Source organism: Gymnoscopelus microlampas (assembly GCF_963454915.1).
Source record: "Gymnoscopelus microlampas genome assembly, chromosome: 20".
Taxonomy (NCBI): Eukaryota; Metazoa; Chordata; class Actinopteri; order Myctophiformes; family Myctophidae; genus Gymnoscopelus; species Gymnoscopelus microlampas.
Window position 1 is genome coordinate 36,750,700 of NC_139957.1, and position 23,747 is coordinate 36,774,446.

Below are 23,747 nucleotides of genomic sequence, written 5' to 3' on the forward strand. Positions count from 1 at the left end.
GTATATCTAATGTGTGTCTGTGAACGTGTTGAATGTCCAGTAAGGTTCTAAAAGCGAGGATAGGTACAAAGGAAGCTTACCACACAAGGCCTTATAAATAAATAAAATACAATGTTGCTCTATGAACTGTGAGAGATGGCCAACCCACTTTTTCATATAAAATACAATGATAGGTGTGATAACCATCGGCAGTAATAAATCATAGAGCACTGTGGTAGACTGCTTCAAGAGGCTTCAGCGTGGAGAGTGACGCATGCATGTACATCATTTACCTATGGCACCAAGTTAAACAGGAAAGGAATGCAGAATTTACCCTCTGAAGTAGGGTAGTATAAACATCCTCATAATAAAAAGGTAATCAGGACAATCATCTTGGAAAGTTTCTTGTCTTTAAAAAGGGTTAGTGAGTTTAATGTTAAAAGAGCTCTTCCAGTGTTCAAAGTTTTGTTTCCCATGAAAGGATGCTGACATCATGCTGTTGCTGCTATAAAAACCCAGCTCAATCAACTGCTCAGAGTCAGACCTAGAATCAACATGAGACTGCGTGAGTACAAAGGCTGCAAATATACCTGACTTTATTCTAATGTCTCTTTTAACATTTTTATACAATATTCTTGTTTTTATAAACTATGTGTCTAGCTCAGGATTAGTCCACTTCATAATATTTAGTTCTACTGCTATTTGCACTTGGTCATCCTTCTGCTGCATTTTCTGCATTATCTTTATTCATCCTGTATTTATATTCTCTATTCTCTATGTATACATTTTGTCTGTAGCATATAGTTATTAACCTGAGTCCACCAGATGGAAGAAGCTTGCTCACACATTTGTTTCACCATGTGTGAGCAAGCTTCTTCCATCTGGTGGAGTACACCTTACCTCAGTAACCCAGAGAAGATGCAATTCCAAATTCTAAAATGTATCATATTGTAGTCTATGGTCATTCTCTACACCAGTGGTTCTCAAAGTGGAGGGCAGGGGTCCTTGAGAGGGTTTCAGCGGGTCCCCCAGCTAAAGGATTGATAGTAGGAACCAAATGGATCCTTACGGGTCTGTAACTTTGACATTGTACAAATAGTGAGTGAGAAGTCAGTAAGAGCGTTATAAAGCCTAATGTCCACCGGCAGGAAGAACTTCCCGAGAAGGTCCCCAGTGTGCAGGGGGTAGTGAGTCAGTCAGTCACTCACAGTGCTCCTGAGCCTCCTGTATGTTGTTATAGCTCATAGTAGAGTCAGTGGGTGGGAATTGGGATGGGTTTGTCTGGATGGCTTCCAGCTTTCTCATCATCCTCCCCCCGCAACCACTTCCAGATTGTCCAGATTACTTCCCGCTACAAAGCTAACCTTCTTCACCAGCTTGCTACTTTACTTGTCATTACTTTTAAGACCTTTAATTTCTATTTAACTTGTAATATGTTGTTGGACATTATTTGCTTAGTCTGGTGGGGTCACTGCGCATACACATATGAGCATAATGAATAAAGTCTTTTTGTTTCTCTTACTTTCCAGTAACAGCAGCTGCAGCTGGTGCAACAGGTAAGATTTTTAATGTTAGGTTTATCACATTTTGATATGAACATATCTTAGTTAAAATATCAAATTATTGAATAATGTAATCCTCAATTTATGTATAGCCCAATGCATGTTGTAGTTGGCTTATTTCAGTAACTATAGAGTCAGTGGGTGGGAATCGGGATGGGTTTGTCTGGATGGCTTCCAGCTTTCTCCTCATCCTCCCCCCGCAACCACTTCCAGATTGTCCAGATTACTTCCCACTACAAAGCTAACTTTCTTCACCAGCATGCTACTTGACTTGTCATTACTTTTATGACCTTACTTGTATTTAACTTGTAATGTGTTGTTGGACATTATTTGCTCAGTCTGGTGGGGTCACTGCGCATACACATATGAGCATAATGAATAAAGTATTTTTGTTTCTCTTACTTTCCAGTAACAGCAGCAGCAGCGGCTGCAGTTGGTGCAAGTGCAACAGGTACGATTTTTTATTTGAGGTTTATCACATTTTGATATGGACATATCTTAAAATATCAAATGTATTGAATAATGTAATCCTCAATTTATGTACAGCCCAATGCATGTTGTAGTTGGCTTATTCCAGTAACTATACACGAATCCACGGAGCGCTGCCCTCCGCCTACAGGCAGCGCGTCTGTGGATTCGTCTATAGACGGATTTCCGCGCGACGTCATCACAGAGCAGAATGCGCAATCTGCGCATGCTCGGGGGGAACGAATTGTTGCGCCGTTCACTCTGTTGTTATGTTCGGGAGTTAGATAGCCATAATTCTGCTATTATATGCATAATAGGCATAATGCTGCTATTATATACAAACAGATCCAACTTCCGACAAATCATTTTTATTGAGTAAACAAGGTATTACAAACTGCATAATTTAATCTACTTTCATTAAACCCGGTGAAGATCATTTCTTTTATGAATGGACATTTGACCAGAGCTGCTGCGGGTAATGGCGCCCTCTATAGGCTTCCCCCTCCTCTGCGCGGTCATATCCTCTCATGTTTACTAACAGGAAACCCGTCTATAGAGTCAGTGGGTGAGAATCAGGATGGGTTTGTCTGGATGGCTTCCCGCTTTCTCCTCATCCTCCCCCCGCAACCACTTCCAGATTGTCCGGATTACTTCCCGCTACAAAGCTAACCTTCTTCACCAGCTTGCTACTTTACTTGTCACTGCGCATACACATATGAGCATAATGAATAAAGTATTTTTGTTTCTCATACTTTCCAGTTACAGCAGCAGCAGCTGCAGCTGGTGCAACGGGTAAGATTTTTAATTTTAGGTTTATCACATTTTGATATGGACATGTCTTAAAATATCAAATGTATTGAATTATGTAATCCTCAATTTATGTATAGCCCAATGCATGTTGTAGTTGGCTTATTCCAGTAACTATTACCCAACAACTTATACCAAAATGTAATTGTGTTTTCTATGAATTTATAAGGTGTGCTCTTGGCCCCTATTGGACTGGGGGCCAGAGGTTTCACTTCAGTTGGAATAGCTGGATCCTACTATCTTGATTGTCTATGATTTCAGCTGCTGCCATTGCAAGTGGAGGAGGAGTGGCGTCAGCAGGTGATTATTTTTGTATTGAATTTTATTAACCTGTACCACCTTACAACAAATCATACAAAAAGTTCAAACAGGTGAAAGGGAAGGATACCAACACACTATTGATTAAAACAATTGCAGATATCAATATATACCGTACATAGACTTTACTAGTTAAAATGAATCAAGAGTTCAGTCAGGACACAGTGACCTTCTGATTTCCAGTCGGCCTCTCTACCCTCTCAACTACTGCCATTAGGGCATAGCCCTGGTGGCCATTTTGTGGTGCCACAGATAGAAAGACCATTAATTTTTCAATATACATTTTTGTTTCTCTTTATTTGCACCAGTTGCAATAGCTGGTGCAACTATTACAGCTGGTGCAACAGGTAAGACTTGTAATTTTACGTTTACCACATTTTGATATGGACATGTCTTAAAATATCAAATTTATTGAATAATGTAATCCTCAATTTATGTACAGCCCAATGCATGTTGTAGTTGGCTTATTCCAGTAATTATTACCCAACTCATTACAAAATGTAACTCTGTTTTATATACATTTTAAGATGGCGTGGTCTTGGCCCCTAGCCGCAAACTGAGTTTTCCTAGGGAGTTGAAGGCAAGGGGGCGGTGGGAGGGGGGGCGCCTGCTGAGATGCTCTCAGCAGGAGCAGGAGGAGCAATGTTCTCACTAAATAAGTGTAGAGGAATATCTTGTGGAGTTTCAGCTACTATGCATCCCAGACATATATATCTTATAAGGATTTGTAATATGTAAGGAAATGTAAATATGGCAACTCATTTAGATGTAGGCCTACGTAGGTTTATGGTTTCCCAAGGACTATAGCCGTTTCACTCGTGATACAATTTCTCTTTCATAACAGATACATACGTACATGTGCCAGATAATCCCCACACCAAGAGAGTAAAAAAAGAAAAAAAAAACGTTTCAGTCATTCAGTTTGACTTCACTGTAGCCTATAGTAGCCTTTTCACAAATGATATTTCTACTTAGGCTGTCCTGAAAGTGCATAATATTTAGAACAATTTAAAGTTTCAAATACAAAAGTAGTAGTAGTAGTTGTGAATCAGCAAACTGGACATTTAGAATGTTTCCTTTAGCCTCATCTTGTGCTAATGCACGCAACTGTTTCGCAAGGTTTTATTTTTGTTGTTTCTCATAAGCACCCCCTTGCCTTCAACTCCCTAGGAAAATGCTGTCCGCCCCCTAGCCTGGGGGCGGTATACCACGTCCACCCCCCACCCGATAATCGCATTTGCATTCAAGATTACTCGGGGTGTGGTGGTTTATCAGGCTACTTGGCGCCAGCAGCTGCAGCTGCAATTGCAAGTGGAGGAGGAGCAGGTGATTATTAACTACAACTTTCAACAACTACTTTCAACAACTTTTAAGGAGAACTTAACTCAGGTCCAGACAGAAATACATTCCAATGAATTTGCCAGGTGTGCAATCCCACGTTCCGGAGATTTCCCCAAAGCTCAGCATCTATAGGTCATATTTTAATGTCTTCATGACAAAATATATAGCCTACATTTGCAAACATTTCAGTGCTGAGTAGAACACGTTACATTTGTGTAACAAGAGAAGAGCCGATGGCATATTAGGTTAAGACTTTGACAGGGGCCATTTTCGAATTGCAGCCTCCTGAAGGTGTTTCTTTAGGGCAGTTTTGAAAGTGAGTAGGGTTTTACACTCCTTTAGGTAGGGCATTCCACATTTTTGTTGAATAGCATCAGAACAAGTTCATTCCCTTTGTTGAGCCAAATCTGGGTTTAACATGATCCGTGGAGCAGCTGGAGCTGCCTCTGGTGTTATGATCGTGGACTTCATTCACGTTTTGGAAGTATTTTGACAAATACAGGGGGATCCCAATGTTGTGGCGTATCTTGTAGACCAGGCCCATTGTAAGTTGCTGTACTCTTTTTGATTGATTGAATATTTTATTAGGCAAAAGAATGTAAAACAACACATTTACATTTAAAATACTTTGTCTAACAGGTCCGTTCATAAAAGTCCTTGCGGACTTGTTTCCAATGAGGGCCTTGGTATTCAATTCATAGACATATATAGTGGCACCACAGTTCGAATATCATTACACAAAGAAATAAAAAAATAAAACAGCAAAAAAATTATATATATATATATATATATATACATATATATATATATATATATATACATATATATATATATACATATATATATATATACATATATATATATATATATATATATATATATATATATATATATATATATATATATATATATATATATATATATATATATATATATATATATATATATATATATATATATAACACTATGTACAGCCAATGGAATAAAAAAGGGGGGAAAGATATGTACAAGCCAATGGAATAAAAAAGGGGGGAAAGATATGTACAAGAACAGGGGGGGGGGGTCGGCTGTCTAACGGGAAAATGGTACTACCTCCTCTTTTGGCCTCCTGAAAAGTGATTTTTTAAGGCTCTTTTAAATGAGCCCAGCGAACTGCATTTTTTGAGGGATGGGGTTAGACCATTCCAAACCTGGGTGGCAGTGCTGTAGAAGGAGAATTTGCCCATGTTTGTTTTATGGGTGGGTGGTACCAAATTGTTGTTTGCACTCCCTCTGGTATTGTGACTGTGGGTGTCACTAACCTTTTGGAGGTATTTACTCAGATATGCGGGAATAGGGGGCATATCGGGCAAATTTTCATTTACAATTTTGAAGGCCAGTCCCATTTTTAGTTGTTTAACCCTGTCTTCCACCCTGAGCCAGCCTAGGCTGGCAAAATGGGTGGGAGAAAGGTGGGTCATGGGCCCCAATCCGAGGAGTAGCCACTCTGTACTAATCTTGTGCCCAAAAGAGTGGGAATAGTGGCTCCAAGAAATGTAACCATTTTTATTACGCTACATTAGGCAGATGTGTTTTGGCTGGACCTCTTTTTATGGAGCAATCATCATACAGACCTCAGTATGTCCTTATAGAAAAGATATCCTTGGTAGCAAAAACAGATCATTACACATCAGTTTGTACATTGACAATGAATAACTGAATAAACTGCCTGGGTGCACACAAACGGCCGAGTAGGCACCAGAAGTGCTTTAAAGTGAAAACCATTTACAGTGCAAGAAGGTGTTGGTGTTTGATGAATTGTGGTTTGGATTCTATTGTCATACGCCATGGACATTGCTATGTCAAGGAAACTAACAGATGTAGGGCTTTTATCTACTGTAAATTTTAGAAAGGTGGTGGAGATTGGCAGTAAACTCATGGAGACCATCTGATAAAAACAAAAACGAATAATGTCATCAATATAATGTTTTCATTGTTTAATATTAGAGACAAAGTTTATTTTATTTTATTGTTTTATCACTGATATCCCACCAAATCCTTTCCTTTGTGAAATGTTGAACCTGGTCTAATTCAATTCTAATCAAAAAAGAAGAAAAAAATACATTCAGACCCTTGGCACATACTACACCTCTGTTGCTCCAAGCTATGCCAATATACTGGCTGGAGATGTGAAAACAACTGTGTGTCACTGTGTGTCACTGTGTCACAAAACAAGAATTAATTGGATAACATATCCAATGTGAGAGTGTGTGTGAAATATATCAATATATCAGCCAATAAGTCATACCAAATATCAACAATGTTTTAGAAACAGGGACAAACCGCATCCACTCGTCTTTACAAGCACCTTCACAGAAAAACAAGGGCAATGTCGCTTACAATAAGCAGACATGGCAAACAATCATGACAGCGTTGCAGACCCTTTTTCCCAAACATGGCCCTTTCCTCAGCCACGCTAGCCACGCTAAACAGACCCACAAATGGACAGGGTGTTTATCAGAGAGTGTTTCACACTCTCAAAAACCCAGATCACATGAAGTAGCTCAGTATAGCTACGTGAGTAGTCTTTTCACTAGATACTTTTGTACTCTTAGTAATTATTGGATGATACTTTAACTTCTCCATGAGTCATTATTCCTCACCTCTGGTACAGCTAAAGCTTAATAATCATCATCATCATCATCATCATCATCATCATCATCATCATCATTATTATTATCATCAAGAATCAAGGTTTGGCCTAGGCCGTGGCGTCGCGGTCTAGGCACCCTGGTTGAAAATCCTTAATAGCAGCGTGCCGCGGGTTCGCGTCCCGTTCCCGACGGCCTTTGCTGCATGTCTTCCCCCATCTCTCTCCCCATTCTTCCTGTCGTCATACTTTCACTGTCCCTCTCCAATAAAGCAATAAAATGCCAAAAACAAATCTTTAAAAAAAAAAAAAAAAAAGAAAAGAATCAAGGTTTTATTTGTCACCAACTTTGTCACCATAATCATGACAGCCCTAGGTATGGCTGGTCTGGGTGCCACTGCAGCTGCAGCCAACCTTGGAGGAACTGTGGCTGGGTTGATTGCACTAATCGTCTGAGAGGCAACATGAACCTATGAAGCAAGCAACGATCTCTCCACAAAGGAACATTCAAAAATAGTACTCTCGTAAACTTAATATATGGGATGTAAGTTAACAATAAAAAAAGTCTTGAATCTTGAATCTGAATGTTATTAAGCTCATTTACCATTTGGTTTTCAGTATTAAAAGTCAACTTGCATGATGAGGCATGTATTCACTATGTATATTCTATGCATTATTGTAACCAATCTACAAATGTACACGCGCGCACACACACACACACACACACACACACACACACACACACACACACACACACACACACACACACACACACACACACACGTGTGTATTATATAATGTGTGTGTATATATATATATATATATATATATATATATATATATATATATATATATATTAGTACCTACAATCACTACAATGCCCCTCGGACATGGCCAGGTTGTTATCATTTGCGCCAGCCCAAGCCTCTAGTCCTTGGTGTGCCAAAAACTTGCTGAGTCACGGTGCTTGGGGCCAAGGGGGTCACATGGGGGTGGGGTTAACGTTAATTAAGCAAATCATTGATCGCTTCTGCGTAACAGAATTCTTTATGATTTTTTCCCCTCTCATATCAGTATGTTATATCTCAGTATTTGATATATCTTAGGCTTGACATTTATCCGTTTGACTGGTAGGCCTATATGCTAATTCACTCTCATCTGTGTAAGCATACAGATGTACTTGTGAGGTCATGGTCACAGCTTTATCAGGACAATGTATGCCCAGTGAAATGAGATGCAACAGTTGAAGTACAACTATAACTACTTTGTAAATATCACTGCATGATAAAGCATGAAAATGCATTTTGTTTATTTTTATTTTAATGAAATGTTGAATCGGGTTTTTTTTATATGAAAAAGTGAAATCCAAGGCGTCAAGAGAATAAAGTGATGCATTAAAACACCATCTCAACCAGCACATGACACTCTATGAGTTTGTTTATACTTGTTGACATCTGTTGAGATTTCTATCTAACATAGCCTACATACAGTAGGCTAGTATGTAATATTTGTTTTATAAGTATAACAGGTGCTACAGGTTGAGCTGAAGGTGTGGAATCTACTAACATAGTTGGCAGGTTTGTATTGTGAAAGGGTATGATTTGATAACTTGATCACATTTCATAGACAAAGCCTTTTCTTCTGACATAAAGGTCATTGTTCAAATGTTGTAGCTAAAGTAAGCCTCCTCAGAATAAAAATGCCATATTTTACACTAAAGGATGGATTTAAAAATGATATTGCAACATCCACCATGCATCAATGTGCAAACATTCCTGAAGGGTTGTGTTACTTCAAAACAGCAAGTTCAACTAGAAAAGTGCTCCTTTTCTTCTAAAGTGGGCTCACTGTTTAGAAAAAAGGTTGTGTACTATATGGGTATACACAATAAAAGGGTATGAATGTTCTTTTGTACACCACATTCCATTTTTCACTCTGGGTGTGGTACAAACCTGTATGGCGTAGACTAGAGAGCACTGGTTCTCAACCATTTCAGGCTGTGACCCCCCAAAATAATCATATTTGAACTGGGGACCCCCCACCCTGACAAACACTTGGAATTGTAGGGATCACGTTTAGTTCGGTATCATTTACTCGGTTCCACAGATCTTTTTTTTTTGTATAGCCGATCTACAAGCTCTTTTCACAATGTTTGCCTCTTTCTTATATTATTTGATAATTTGGCCAATGTTTGACCAGTTTTTATATTTATAGTATAGGTTGTTGTTGATTACTTTTGATGCAGTAATGGTCTTTTTCTTTTCTTTCTTTTTTGTTGTTGAGCTATTAAATAAAAAAGTATTCTATAATAACAGATCTACAAGTAGATCTTTCACTACTTCTTAAACATTTGTTTTCTAATTTGTGGTATTTCTTAGATTTTATTTATTCATGAAATTATTTTGAGAAATCATTTAATCTGTTTTTAATTCATGCATGTTTTTTTTGTTTTGTTTTTTGATTTAAAAAACAACAACGTTTTGACCTACTCGTGACCCACAAAAATGTGTCCGCGACCCACAAATGGGTCCCGAACCAGTGTGTGGGATACTGCCGTAGAGACATCATAACGTTGTGGGCGTATTAGGCCTACGCATAGAGTTAAAAGCCACGCCATTGTTATCGTGACTTCAGAACAAAGACCGAACAAATTCAACATGGTACTACCGAGTAAGAGTAAGTAATACACAGGCATTACGATATAATTTACGTTATCATGTCATACATCCGAATCCGATTGTTTGTTAGCCATGGATCACACGACGGTCGTCTGTCACGAGCGCCATGGCTGAACTTCAACCTGTTTTTTGGAACTTTCTCCATTTACAACCCGCACATATACATAAACGTTCAGATTTAAAATATAAAGTGCTTACCCCATAGCCACGGATGTTAAAATTATGTACGGGTCCTCAAAAGTACCCGTATCTTCCGAATTGAAGAACAAAAAGCATTTTAATCCGATTGGTGGCCATTTTCTCAGGGTTTTTTTTTTCGCTTTCAACTATGTTACCTTATCGGTTGGGAGGTGTATTGCACTCTGATACAATATAACCCTATGAGAAAATGGCCACCGATCGGATTAAAATGCTTTTTATTTGAACAATACGGAAGATAGGGGTACTTCTAAGGGCCCGAACATAATTGTAACATCCGTGGCCATGGGGTAAGCACTTTATATTTGAAATCTGAACGTTTATGTAGATGTACTGGCCAAAAAGGGAGAAAGTGCAAACACCAGGTTGAGGTTTCGTCATGACTGCCATATAATATATGACATGTCATGTTTCAGGGCTAAATGTTTGTAAACAAACGTTTAGAGCGGTGTTTCCCGGGGGTAGAATCTTATTTTTAACTCTATGGGTAGAATAGATGGATAATCAACACACAATATACAATACATTGTCCCGAACATTGTCACTGCTAGAAAGGTGATCCATGATGAACCCATTGATTAGCCCAGTGGTTTTCAACCCTTTTCATGTCAAGTACCCCCAAATTGACACATATTAGCCTGCGGACCCCCATTTGAAAAGATATACGAGGGACCCCCATAAGAGAAGACTTTTACGGCTCTAGCAGTGATTCTCAAACATTTTAATTTCAAGGACCCCCAGTTTGGCATGCATTAGGCTACGGACCCCCATGTAATGACATTTCTATCTCTGGGACCCTGATTTATATTGTAAAATCAATGTTAATGTAACTCTGAGAGTGTACAAATGGACCCGTTATTTGTACACTCTCTGAGTTACAGACACAAAACACATACGGTCCATTTGGTTCCTAAATCTCTATCATTTAACTGGGGACCCCCTGGAACCCTCTCAAGGACCACTGGTGGTCCCCGGACCCCTGTTTGAGAACCACTGCCTTAGCCTATAGCCTTGGACCAAGACTGTCATAGATTTGTCTGAGTTAGCTGAGCTCTGGTAGATTCTAGGCCCTATGGGAACTCCTCCTTCTTGGCTTAGCCCCATTAAGAACCTCTCACTCCGATATACAGGTGAGAGGGTCTTAATGGAGCTATTCTAGGCTATGCCGCTATTGACTAGAGCTATGTCTGAGAGACTGAGTCTGACTCGATCAAATACATCTTGGTCCAAGGCTAGATTGCCCTTATACTTATAGTCAGGGCTGTAATTTAAAAGAAAAAAACCTGTAGCCATTTATGAGAAAAATACTGCACATTCTGCAATTATGAAAGTTTAATATTTGTATGGTATTGGCTCAAAGGTTACAAGAAGAAGCCGTCAGTGATTATTACCACCACTCCCTCCCTCTCCCCTATCTGCATCCCTCCCTCCACTCTCTTCTTCTCTTACCAGAGAGGTAAGGAGAGGGAGAGAGGGAATGGAAGATGAGTGGAGGAAGCTCCTCTCTTCCTAATCCCTCCCTCTCTCTCTACACTCCTCTGTTCCCCATCACCCTTCCATCTATGCTTTAATACTTATACTTTCCCTTTATCCCTCCATCCATGGCCTTCCATCCATTTCTTTTTCTCTTTCTACCTCTTCCTCATAATGCATCCCTCTCCATTTTCCACGAAATGTAAACAGTCATTGTTGTTTGAGTTAATTCAAGTTAATTTCTATTCTCTATGGCCTACAGCTGTATCTACACAACAAAGTGTATGGAATGATCTTGATATATCATCATTACCTTTGGAAACATTTGACAAACATTAATTTGTGGCTGGAATCACCCCTAAAGGTGTGTTGCTGATGTAAGCAACTCAAAGTGGCGTCAAGGTCTTAACATATTGAAAGGGTCTTAACATGTATTGAATTGAGTTTACTGATACTTGTAGATACCCTGTAATGATGTCTTTAACAGGCCATTCTAATTAATCTTTCTCTTTTTAGTGACGGCAGTAGCAATCGCAGCAGGTGCAGGTAAGATATTACATTTTACAATTACAATATCTATATGCATACTATTACATGATGGTATCCCAAGCAACTTACCTAGTCAACCAACAAACGGTCAAGTAAATAGATTGCAGAACAAAACAAGTGTATGCAGGTACTGTAGAATAGATGGCTGGTAGACCTCAAAACTTGTATCTGTTCAAATAACATACTGTACTACTGTGGCATCATTGCAGTAGGCTACCCGTTATTCGCAGACGACGGCCGTCATTCACAGTAACCCAGATTACAAGAAGGTCAGTCTATAGCTGGCTACATACTTCAACCGATGTACAAAGTTTGTTCGGACAGGGTAGGTAATGACTACAAAACGTCATCATTCAAAACTTCATTGTCTGGCATTGTGTGAGCAAAATAGGCACAATGTAGTTGGAGGCCATTCTATAACATCCGTTCTAAGTACAGTACTTTGACATCGTACTGTGATGTCAGGCATGTGCATATATAGGCATTTTTGTCCAGATGAGCAGACTCACAGACAAACAACTTAAACTTTAGGGCTGTGCAGAACTTTTGATTATGTGAAAATCTGTATTATTAACCACTTAAGCCCTATCGTATACTTTGTCGTACAGCGTTGTCACACAAAAATAGCGAAAATAGATGATCTATAGCTCACAACCATATTAAAAGAATATATACAGTATAATCAATTAAATCGATTAGTTCAAGTACAGTAGCTGTTGAACCGCAATTCCACTTAATTAAATAGATGTACATATACACAGAGATCTGTGGAATTTATATATAAATATACTGTCAGTAAGTGCTGATACAAATAAATAAGGAGTGCCAGTATGGGATGAAGTGGAGTCTGAAGAGATGACAGTTCAGACAAGGAATGGAGTGTAAAGGCTAAATTTGATCAGACTCACTTTGATGTGGACGTGTCATAAAATATGGAACTCACACAATATTTGAAGTCTGTATGTATGCTGTAGCTGGCTTATTCCAGTGACGAAATGTAATTCTGTTGAATGTCAAGGTGGTGCCATGGTCTTGGCCCCTGTTGCACTGGGGGGGATAGGTTTCACTTCAGCTGGAATAGCGGCTGGATCCTACGCTGCGTCTATGATGTCAGGAGCTGCGATTGCAAATGGAGGAGGAGTGGTGGCAGGGACTACAGTCGCAGTTTTACAGTCAGCAGGTAAATTGTGCAATGCCTAGAATTTGCCCCGTTTTATTTTGTTTTACTTTACCAGATTATTAGTCGCATTGAGGCACACCCCCCCCCCCCCCCCCAGGCCCACCACGAAGTGACTTGGACAGTCATTGGGTGCCAGCAGCCATCAAGCCTGATTTATACTTGGTTGCGTACCAGTGTCACGCACCGAAAATAGTATAACTCAGGCATCAGGCCCCACAACCAAGCCTGACCCCCTACTGAATGCAATCATTGATAATTATCTGTTGATAACAATGAACTACAACTACTACTGACTTTAGAATACAATATACAGTGATGAGTGACGGTTCTACAGTCTGTAATGAACCTTTGTAGCACACTTTGAAATTCCTGTTTTAGTCTATTTATACTTGTTGACACAGCTCATCTATTAACAAAACATATTATGTCATGTTTTTCAAGGTGCGGCTGGTCTGTCTGGGGCAGCCACTGCAGCTGTAGCCAGCGTTGGAGGATCTGTGGTTGGGGTGGTTGCATATCTTGGGGGCAAGATGGGCAGATTTTGGAAGTAATGATCTCTCCACAAAGAAATCTGCCGTTGTTCCATATGATTTAGATCAGTCACTTTCTTCAATTTCAACTTCAATCAACACTTAATACATTCATAAAATAATAACTGTATATGCAAAATGTATGATTACATGTATTGTATGTGAAGCATTTTGTTTAAAATTCCAATCTAGAAATTATTGCGATTACAATAACTTTTTTTCCAAATATTGTTGTTGGGATATGAAGACATTTTACAAAATCATCACTCAGAATAGTGTCCTTATTGTAATTGCCTTCATATTGGCCATAAGCAAAACAAATTAAATGCTTTTCAAAAGTTTTTTCTTGGCTCATCAATATCATATGTATTATTCTGTGAGGTTTGAGGTAACTGCAATTCTTTCTTTCCAAGGTCTTTAAAAAGAATAATCACAAGAATGGATACAACGGGCAATATTTACAAAAGAAAGTTATTTTGATAACAATGACATGGAAATTGTGTCATCTTATAATGAGCATTAGTGAGGTCCAATTATATGAAGATAAGGTTGAAAATGGGTGAAGTGGTCAATAAAAGTGAGATAAGGTCAACTTTTATAGATCTCCTGACGGAAATTCAGGTGTCATACCATTGACAGCGGAAAAGTTGAAACACAGGGAGCTAAGAGTAAAGGTACAATACATATGTTTGTATTCAGATGTTACTTAGTTTCGTTTGACATGAAACTGCTCTGATATTTCGCTTGATTTGTGGTAACGTTAATAAGGTTGAATAAAATGTTTAAAATGTACCGAATGACTGTAAAAGTTATGATGAGAGGTTAATTAAATGTGTGTTCATCACAAATAAACTATATGAAGTGCCTTATAGCCATAATGTTTATGGTAATATGTGTAGTCAATGTTAGAAATGGTATGTGAAAGTACATGCTTGCTGAATGTTAGTGTTAAGTACATAACACTAACTTCAGTCTTACATTTAAACACTATACACAAATGAGGTAAATTATCTAAGTGTCCATAACTTCTAGCAATACATATTTGGACCAAGGTAATAGACGAGGCATTAAGCTTCCTCTAGGCAGTTTGGGAAGGATAAGACAATGTGAGAGATACATGCATCTGCTCCTCTGATGTAGGGGTCCAGACATTATGGCAGGCTTGTTGGAGATTAGACAATATGGTGTTGTTTGGTAAACTAAATGTATACGTAAAATGTATAACCACAACAGGTTTGCATATCGTTCAATCAGTCTTAGAAATATCTATTATGTACATAATGTGAATTGCTGGGTATGAAATGTTGATCTGCAATTGTCTGTAGTGGTCCCAGTCATTTTACAACAAAGTTGGCACGTGCGTCGCACGCACACACGCATGCGCGCGCGCACACACACACACACACAAGACATGCACTAACTTCAGTCTTACATTTAAACACTATACACAAATTAGGTAAATTATCTAAGTGTCCGTAACTTCTAGCAATACATATTTGGACTCCAGTGTGCCTTACCCAAGTTACACAACTGTTTCTCCAAAGGTAACTTTGTTGTTGTACACTACATTATTGCTATAATTGTAGTCTACATTTATAGCAATAATGTACTTCATCTTTTAATGTCAAGTGGAGAGAGATAGGCCTGACAAGCAGTTAATTTCAAACCAGATTTCATACTTTCTTTCTTTTTTAATGAATGCAAGAACAATGGCTTCTTTTTTTCAGCATGCTAACTTTCCAGGAAGATAAAGTCTGTAGTTTCTATTTGCTTGGAATCCCCATCAATGATGTCATTGGTAGGAAGGTTTCTGAAATATGCCACCATGGAGACACAGAGCGAGTAAACAGAAATGTTGCCATCTTATATTGAGCATTAGTTAGGGCCAATTATATGAAGATAAGGTTGACAATGCTGGTCCTTTAATAAAAGTGAGATGAGATAGATATTAACATTTATTGATCTCCGGACGGAAATTCATGTCATAGCATTGACAGCGGAAAAGTTGAAACACAGAGAGAGCACAGGTAACAGTAAAGGTACTGTTACCAAAATAGATAAGTAGTGCAATGATGTAAGACTGCCATTCCCATATAAGCAGAGTACATGCATAGGGCCTCACACAGTGGACTGGGGCCCCCGTTGGCTGCCCAGCTGGTGGTAGAAACTATATGGAATGTATTTTAAAAATCACAACAGCAGCTATAAGCTGGGAAATGGCACATTGTGTCATTGCCAGCAGCCAATAACAGTCCTATTACCAGAAACATGAAACTACGCAGCTCATACTTTAACTGCAGGTATGTGAAGTAATGATAAAAGCGCTCCAGGCACCTCTTTCCTGTGTTACATAGCATTATGTACAGTAGCAGTATTTATATCATATGTCCTGGATTTCATGACATATTTGACCGTAGGCCACTGTAGAACCAGACCAGTACATTAACCAATTTAAACCCGGTGTCCCCATTCTTGGCAAGTCATATAGGAAAAAACAAATCTAAAATAGCAAATCTACTATTTTCACCTCAAGACATCATCGTACGAAGAAGTATAAAATAGGGCGTAAGTGATTGAGTGAGCTTGGGAGTGATATGATTAATTGTGAAAATGTTACACTGGGTGAGGGTCGCCCACAGCAAACTGTGGAACAAATAGACATTTTATGACATGATGATTATGATCTCTCTAGTTACCGTGCCAAAATTGTTTGCGATTGTATGCAAATTAACAAGTGAAGTAATGATATTACTTCAAAACTCTCCATAAAGTTACAGTACATATTCTAGTAGCCTCAAGGCCCTCAAGTAAAAGTGCTTTGTCGCCACCTTTTGGTACAATGAAGACAACCATGGTGGATTTAGAGAGAAGAAGACAAACAAAGAATGACATTAGTGTATCTGTATATAAGAGAGATATATATCAGGCCTACGTGATAAAAGTGTTTATAAAATAGTCCACATTCCTAAATCAAAATGTTAAATTACATAGATAGAAAGTATTTAAATAATCAAAGTATGAACATAAATGGTAATGTACTGTGCTTTTATTAACTGTGTTATAGTCTGGAGCATAATGCAATAAGCAGTTGTATAGTATGAAGACTATTATGTCATGCAAAATATACAAGTAAGTCAAATTCAAAAAGTAGCATGTTCTTTGTGTGACGAGACGAGAGTGGTGAACTACAGGTGTGTCATGACTGTTAAAAAACATATCCTAAGGTGCATCATTTGCATTTGTTATGAGCAACATTATCTGTCTAGATATGTATGCCATACAAGAATGTCCCAATAATATATGAGACATCTGTGTGTTTTGAATTGGCCGTAGAGTTCAATGGGCTAGAGAAGCTCACCCAAAATTAAAACCTGTCTCGACCTCAAAACCAACACAAGGAAACTCAAACCAGTCAGGTGATTCACCAAGGGAATGCCATTGGATCAATGGACCAAATTAACACTCAGGTTTTTACTGTTTTGGTGCATTTCAAGCACCACTAGGAGAAAAATCAGCCCCTAGACACGCTGTGTTGAGCAGCACAAGTTCTAAAATCTACCACATTTGGATTATTAGGTTGGTTTGTTTTTTGTTTTCATGGTTGGTTCGTTCAGTGACATCTCAGTTGTTTCTTCTTAGGATACCCTGTGCTTAAAAACTATTAATTAAATGGACAGAAATTGGATATATGATATGTATTTTGAGCCCATTCGATGTTGCTGAACTATAAAATATCAAGAGTTTTATCTGAAAGGAACTGTAAAGTTATTAATCAGCTAGGAAACTTTGTAATGACAGTGCCGTGGCTGTTTTACGCCACTAGATGGCAGCATGAAACCACAGCACAGCCCAGCCCAGCCGCAGACCACGTGAATGGTCGCGTGAGGTACTTTTTTTGCCATGGAAAGATAATACAAAGACAAAAATTATAAAAAAAAAAAATATGTGATGTCAAATCATGATGACATTAGTCTACTCTGGTCAATCTAGTCCTGACATCATGCTAATGTAAAACTCCATATATAGATATAACCGACTCATCGTGACAGTCATCAGTGAGATGACACGAGCATCCAGACAAGCACTATATAAACGGTGGCCATCACACACCTTGAGTTCAGATGTATTGCAGTATCTAATCCACTCTATCTCCAAGACACGACTTCTCATTCAACCTTCAAGTTCCTAGACCAGCTCTCACGTATGTTACCTCACCTCACCATTAGCTCTCTCGGCGGGCCCTAGACTCGACTCGGACAGTTCCCTTTGCTTTGCTTTGACTTTGAGTAGTATTTCATAATCATAATAATAATAGTTATTATTATTTAGGTTGAAAGGTGCCCCGTGAACCTGTTGTGAAAATAAAAACGAAGACAAAAATCTACCTTAAGTAGAGGTCCTTCCCTTCGTCACATCAAGGCTGAAGCAGCATGGCGGCGCTCAGGAGGATCGTCAATGTAAACAGTACTTGGAGCTCCAGGATCATCATGGGTCACCAGGGTCTGGCCTTCAGCTGCTCCTCTGCGTTTGCCAAGTCGGTAAGTTTGTTGTGTGTGCATTTATGATTGAGATGTATTATTCCCTTATTTCTGTGAATGTAACTTATCATGTAACGAATGTTACTAAAATGTAACTGCACAGGTCGCTGTGGCTGCAGGTATCAACAATAAGACTCTCCCGGAGAGAGTGAAGATCGTGGAGGTGGGACCCAGAGATGGTCTTCAGAATGAGAAGGTAACTTGACAAATGTCTTAACAATTTAAAGAGATAGTACACCCAATCTATCGATTAGTCACCCTATGGAGACACAAAGGAGACTCTTTGTTGTGCCTCTTACAGAGGAACCGCTGCCGCTCATCAAATTATTGGCTTAGGAATGTGACAAAAACAAAGAAATAGCCATGGGCTGACAAATCGATAGAAAAAAAGTCATTTTTGGGGGTGAACTAGACCTTTAACTCTTATTGATTTAATACTTTATTAACAGTTTGTACAGAGGTACGGTTTACAATGATTGTTAAAAGGATAACACAAAAAGCCCTAGCCTAGGGGCTTGTTTCCATAGTGGTCCTGTGTATTCAATTCATTAAGAAGAGAGGTTACAGGCAGTTTGTAAACCGTTTACATTTGTATCCTCTGAAGAGTTACAAATGAATAGAGAACCTTGATTAATGTTGTAATCCTGCTTGGGTCCTGTTATGCAATGCTCTTGGACAAATATTTGCTGATGTTCAAGTGTTCTCTCTCCCTCCCACCCCACAGACCATTGTACCGGCTGAGACCAAAATTAATTTGATTGACATGCTGTCAGAATCGGGGCTGTCGGTTATTGAGGCCACCAGCTTTGTCTCTCCCAAGTGGGTTCCACAGGTGGGTTTGATGAGGTTGTTCCACTGATTCTAACACAATAGGCCTGAAACTGACAATTGTATATACACGTCACTTCCAGTGGTGGAAAGTAACATTTACATTTAAGTGCATTTACTTAAGTACTGTACTTAAGTACAATTTTGAGGTATTTGTACTTTACTGGAGTATTTCCAATACTTTTACTTCTACTCCACTACATCTCAGAAGCAAATATTGTACATTTACTCCTCTACAATTACTTGAAAACTTTAGTTACTAGTTTGTTTTCAGATATAAATTATGATATTACGAAACATACATTAACCACTTTAGCCCTATTTTATACATAGGCTATTTTCAAACATTTTTGTACTTTTACTTTTGGTACTTTAAGTACATTTTTATGCCAATACTTCTGTACTTTTACTCAAGTAAATTTAGAATTCCGGACTTTTACTTGTAACAGAGTACTTCTACAGTGCCGTATTGATACTTTTACTTAAGTAAAACATTTGAGCACTTTTTCCACCACTGGTCATTTCACCTCCAGTGTTCATTATTCAGTCTTTCTGTGTTTTTTTCTTTGTGGAACATCAGATGGCGGACCAGATGGAGGTGATGAAGGGCATCAGTAGGAAGCCTGGTGTCTCCTACCCGGTCCTCACCCCCAACCTCAAGGGATTCCAAGCAGCCGTGAGTGCCATGCATCTCCAGCACACATGCCAATCATTAAAGCTACACTCTGGAACTTATTTTAATTAATGAAATGTCTTATTTTAATGAATAAAACTAAGCTCTTTGGTAGAGCAGTAGTTCTCGACCCTCAGGGATCCATGTTTAATGTCCCCTGCTTAATGATTATAGTTAATCTTCACTATTATTGGTAAACCATCCTGGTCGCATAAATTCACATTATCATGTGTCTTCTGCAGACACATGCTAATGTTAATTCACGCAACCGGGATGGTTTTACCATGCTACACTATTATTACATCTAGCTAATTTAAAAAAAAAACGCCAAACTCAAACCTTCCATCTTTCAATTCCTGCAGGTTAAGGCAGGAGCCTCGGAGGTTGCCATATTTGGTGCTGCATCGGAGCTGTTCAGCAAAAAGAACATCAACTGCTCTGTGGATGAGAGTCTGCAGCGCTTTGAGGAGGTGATGAAGGCTGCTAAAGGGGCTAATGTGCCAGTAAGAGGGTAAGATTAGTATGTGCCATTTGACTTATTTTATTTTATTTTATTTATTTTTTGTTGTCCAGAATGACCTCATCTATGTTTCTTATTCCTACAGCTATGTGTCGTGTGTGCTAGGATGTCCATATGAAGGCAAGGTGGCACCTGAAAAAGTAGCACATGTGAGTTTGGGTGTGACATTATCTCTTCCCTTCTTTGGATAAAATAGCACTGTGAGCAATTTTTAGGTTCGCTTTATTTCAATAGATCTGTCGATTGTTTCTTCAACGTTTTGATTAATCATTGTGATTCTAGACTTCATAATTAACTTAATTACCTAATTTCACCTATTTTTTTTATTTCATAATTAACTTAATTTCCTAATTTCGCCACATTTTTAAGTTACTGAACCCAAACGGACATTGACATTGAAATTGCTCTATGTTTATCCAGCAGGTAAAAGCATAACTTTTCATTGTATAATATGGAACAGAGACAATAAGCATTCACAATTTGGAAGTTGAGACATATTTACATGACATAATACTCGACTGATTATTCGACTGCTATCATTTAATTTGATACATTTTCAATTTACTGATTAATGGTTTTACTCCTACCCTGATCACCAGGTGGCAAAGAGCCTCTACTCCATGGGCTGCTATGAGATCTCTTTAGGGGACACGATAGGAGTTGGCACCCCAGGGGGCATGAGGGAGATGCTGGAGGTGGTCACCAAGGAGGTGCCAGTCAGTGCTCTTGCGGTCCACTGCCATGACACCTACGGTCAGGCCCTGGCCAACATCCTCATAGCCTTACAGGTTAGTCGCATGCCTGTACCTCTGATTATAGTTATTTGAACACAAGGAATAGCAAGTTCCCCATCCAAAACGTAAGTAGGCCAGGTGCTGGATAAAATATTTTTCGCATATATCCACACACAACCTACCCTGATTATTAGCAACATTTCAACCAGATGTAATTCCAAAGAGTGTTTAGAAATGTGCTAACTACTTTCAAACTATTTTGGGCGTGTAATTATAGACAAAATATTCACAAATGTTTAAAAACTTTGTAATATTTCCATTTGGGAGTGCGGTAAGTTAAAAAACTACTTTCACGGGTGCGCATGAACATCATATAACGTATTCATATTTTCACTGACAGATGGGTGTCAGTGTGGTGGACTCGTCAGTGGCTGGACTGGGCGGGTGCCCATACGCTCAGGGGGCCTCCGGCAACGTGGCTACAGAGGATGTGGTCTACATGCTGCATGGACTGGGCATTCACACGGTGAGGCTCCTCCCAAACCTACACCTACTCTTTCATAGCGTCATTTAGCACATTTTCTCTACTTCCTGTGTAGTTCCATCATCATCATTGTTACCTATGTTTACGCTGTATTTGTTGGTCTAATCTCTAGGATTAGTGTTATTGTCTTGTGTTTTAACTCTGTACTTAAACCCTATTATAGTTAGTTGTACAATGGTATCGCTATTTTTGACATTTCTTGAGAAATTCTGACAATGCTTCTTTTTGACTTTGTGTTTGCTTTGTGTATGTCTCTGCATCTCAGGGAGTGGACCTGCCCAAGCTGATGGACGCGGGAGCATTCATTTGTCGTTCGCTCAACAGGAAGACCAGCTCCAAGGTGGCCCAGGCCTCCTGCAAGCTCTAACAGTCAGTCAGTTTCTGTCTGGTTATTTTTTCCAGCCATCCCTCAGACAAAACCCACATCCACCTCCTGGGCCTTTAATTTATTATAAGCTCTCCATTTCATCTTGGATTTTATTTGATTTAACCTCTACTAGTAGAAAGCCTTTAGGCTTAGGTACACGCACTAACCTTGAAGTGATAAACATTCTATTTGGTAACGGGCTATGAAAGCCGTGCTGGAACGGTGCCTTATGTACAGGATATTAAGTCATACCGATCATGCCTGTCAAACCTTATGTCTTGACCAGTGTACTTTTTTTTTTTTTTTTTTCCTACTTAATTTTTATGTATCCAAGCATAGCCAAAACAACTCATTCTAATAGCCCTGTTGGTTTTTACAACCCTCTTTATCCTGTGGGAGCTACACGTCCTCTCTACCTGGGTATTTTACTAAACTATACAGTTAGCCTATATTTTAAACTTCTATAGGGCGTAAAATGATGAAGTCAACAACGGTGGCTTGATGCTGGTTCTGTTGATTTGTCTGTGATTTCATGGGGCTGAAATAGAGGGTCTGCGGTGACTCGAAGACCCTGGCGTTTGGCTGCCAAACGCTCTGAGCTGTGAACCAGAGGAGTGCTGGACTCCTCGGGTGCTGTTGGTCGCATTGTGGTATTAAGAGCGTCCTTGAGGTTGCTCAGTTGCACTGTTTGATCTGAGCCTGAGGATTTATCACACCCTTGTATCATCAGACACACTGTAAAGTCCATAGTTTTAGTTTAACTGAGAGTAGACAAGTTGAGCCAAACGTACCCTTATGGGTCTCTTTGGTCCCATTTGTCCATTCTCAGAGTTAAATTAACACCCAGGATTTAACTGTGCAGTAGCAATGGCCAATAGATGGTTAAAACACTTGGGCTGTAAAAATCACAGAATGGGGGGAAACATGTTTTGTTTTTGTTTTTACTCATAACCCTCTGTATTAAGAGATCATTATTTATCATTATAAAATATGTATTATCTTTGATTTGGGAGCATCAATAAATTCCAACTCACTATAATTCATATGAACTTAGGCACATTTCTCTGAGAATCAGTGAGAGCATTTTTAAATTGGGATGTTGTGGCTGGCATTCCACTGATATCATAATATATTAGTTTTGTTTTTCTCTTGAATAAGTTTCATTTTTGTTGTGGTTTTGTGAATGAGTAAATATTTGTTGTAAAATATTAGTTCTTGCATTATGATTTGTATTCATTGTATGGATGGAAAATGTAAAAAGAAATGACAAATAAACTATTTTAAAGAGGTTTAGTGTCTGTTTTTGTATCATTCATATGATAATATTCATTTATTATAACAACACTAAGCTTGTTTCTAAATATATATAGCATCCTACAAATTAAGGCAAATGAGTGTATTACATGAAACGTATTAAGCCATTGTTGTAGATTTGTATACAAGCATAACTATTAGAGCAGCTTTTTTGCACAGATCATAATCGAACATTAGCAGTATGATCGTAAAATGCTCCCAACGATCTGTATTGCTGTGAAAGGATTGATTACGAGCAAACAATCTTACTAAAGTGTTTGCTTCTCCACACCTTGTTGAAACCTGATAAACAAGCCCAACTGGTGGGCTGAGATTCTTATTGCTTTCAACACCCAGATCACTAAACATCTATGAACTGAAAAACGGGACAAAAATGTCATTGTCGCTAACAAAACAGAAATCCTTTCACAGTATTTCACAGGAACTTGAAGATATGCATTGACGGAGACTTGAGAATATCAGTAGGTGAGTCATTCAAGATGTCATTGAAGCCTGTAGGTGAAAGTAAAAATCGAGC

General features: G+C 38.8%; 3 protein-coding genes across 6 annotated transcripts; all 3 read left to right on the top strand.

The window, feature by feature from the left end:
- Window positions 1–529: 529 nt before the first annotated feature.
- LOC311036823 (uncharacterized protein) lies at window positions 530–7,667 on the top strand. Of its 2 annotated transcripts, none has more exons than XM_084045819.1 (7): window positions 530–544; window positions 1,509–1,535; window positions 1,951–1,992; window positions 2,769–2,801; window positions 3,078–3,116; window positions 4,305–4,460; window positions 7,475–7,667. In XM_084045819.1, the coding sequence occupies exons 1-7, from the start codon at window positions 535–537 to the stop codon at window positions 7,558–7,560; spliced, it is 393 nt and encodes a 130-aa protein (XP_083901945.1). In that variant the 5' UTR covers window positions 530–534; the 3' UTR covers window positions 7,561–7,667. The 2 variants fall into 2 exon arrangements, with proteins under 2 accessions (XP_083901945.1, XP_083901946.1); XM_084045820.1 differs by having other exon boundaries at window positions 7,481–7,667.
- Window positions 7,668–9,705: 2,038 nt separating this feature from the next.
- Window positions 9,706–14,053, top strand: LOC311036824 (interferon alpha-inducible protein 27, mitochondrial-like). 2 transcript variants are annotated; one of them, XM_084045821.1, is made up of 4 exons: window positions 9,706–9,780; window positions 11,970–11,999; window positions 13,021–13,182; window positions 13,624–14,053. In XM_084045821.1, exons 1-4 carry the CDS (start codon window positions 9,762–9,764, stop codon window positions 13,731–13,733), a joined length of 321 nt encoding a protein of 106 aa, XP_083901947.1. In that variant the 5' UTR covers window positions 9,706–9,761; the 3' UTR covers window positions 13,734–14,053. The 2 variants fall into 2 exon arrangements, with proteins under 2 accessions (XP_083901947.1, XP_083901948.1); XM_084045822.1 differs by having other exon boundaries at window positions 9,714–9,774.
- Window positions 14,054–17,897: 3,844 nt separating this feature from the next.
- On the top strand, window positions 17,898–23,205 carry hmgcl (3-hydroxy-3-methylglutaryl-CoA lyase). 2 transcript variants are annotated; one of them, XM_084045429.1, is made up of 10 exons: window positions 17,898–17,913; window positions 18,042–18,250; window positions 18,354–18,446; window positions 18,975–19,082; window positions 19,659–19,754; window positions 20,114–20,262; window positions 20,357–20,420; window positions 20,871–21,059; window positions 21,406–21,531; window positions 21,815–23,205. In XM_084045429.1, the coding sequence occupies exons 2-10, from the start codon at window positions 18,143–18,145 to the stop codon at window positions 21,914–21,916; spliced, it is 1,035 nt and encodes a 344-aa protein (XP_083901555.1). In that variant the 5' UTR covers window positions 17,898–17,913; window positions 18,042–18,142; the 3' UTR covers window positions 21,917–23,205. The 2 variants fall into 2 exon arrangements, with proteins under 2 accessions (XP_083901555.1, XP_083901556.1); XM_084045430.1 differs by lacking the exon at window positions 17,898–17,913 and having other exon boundaries at window positions 18,026–18,250.
- Window positions 23,206–23,747: the final 542 nt, after the last annotated feature.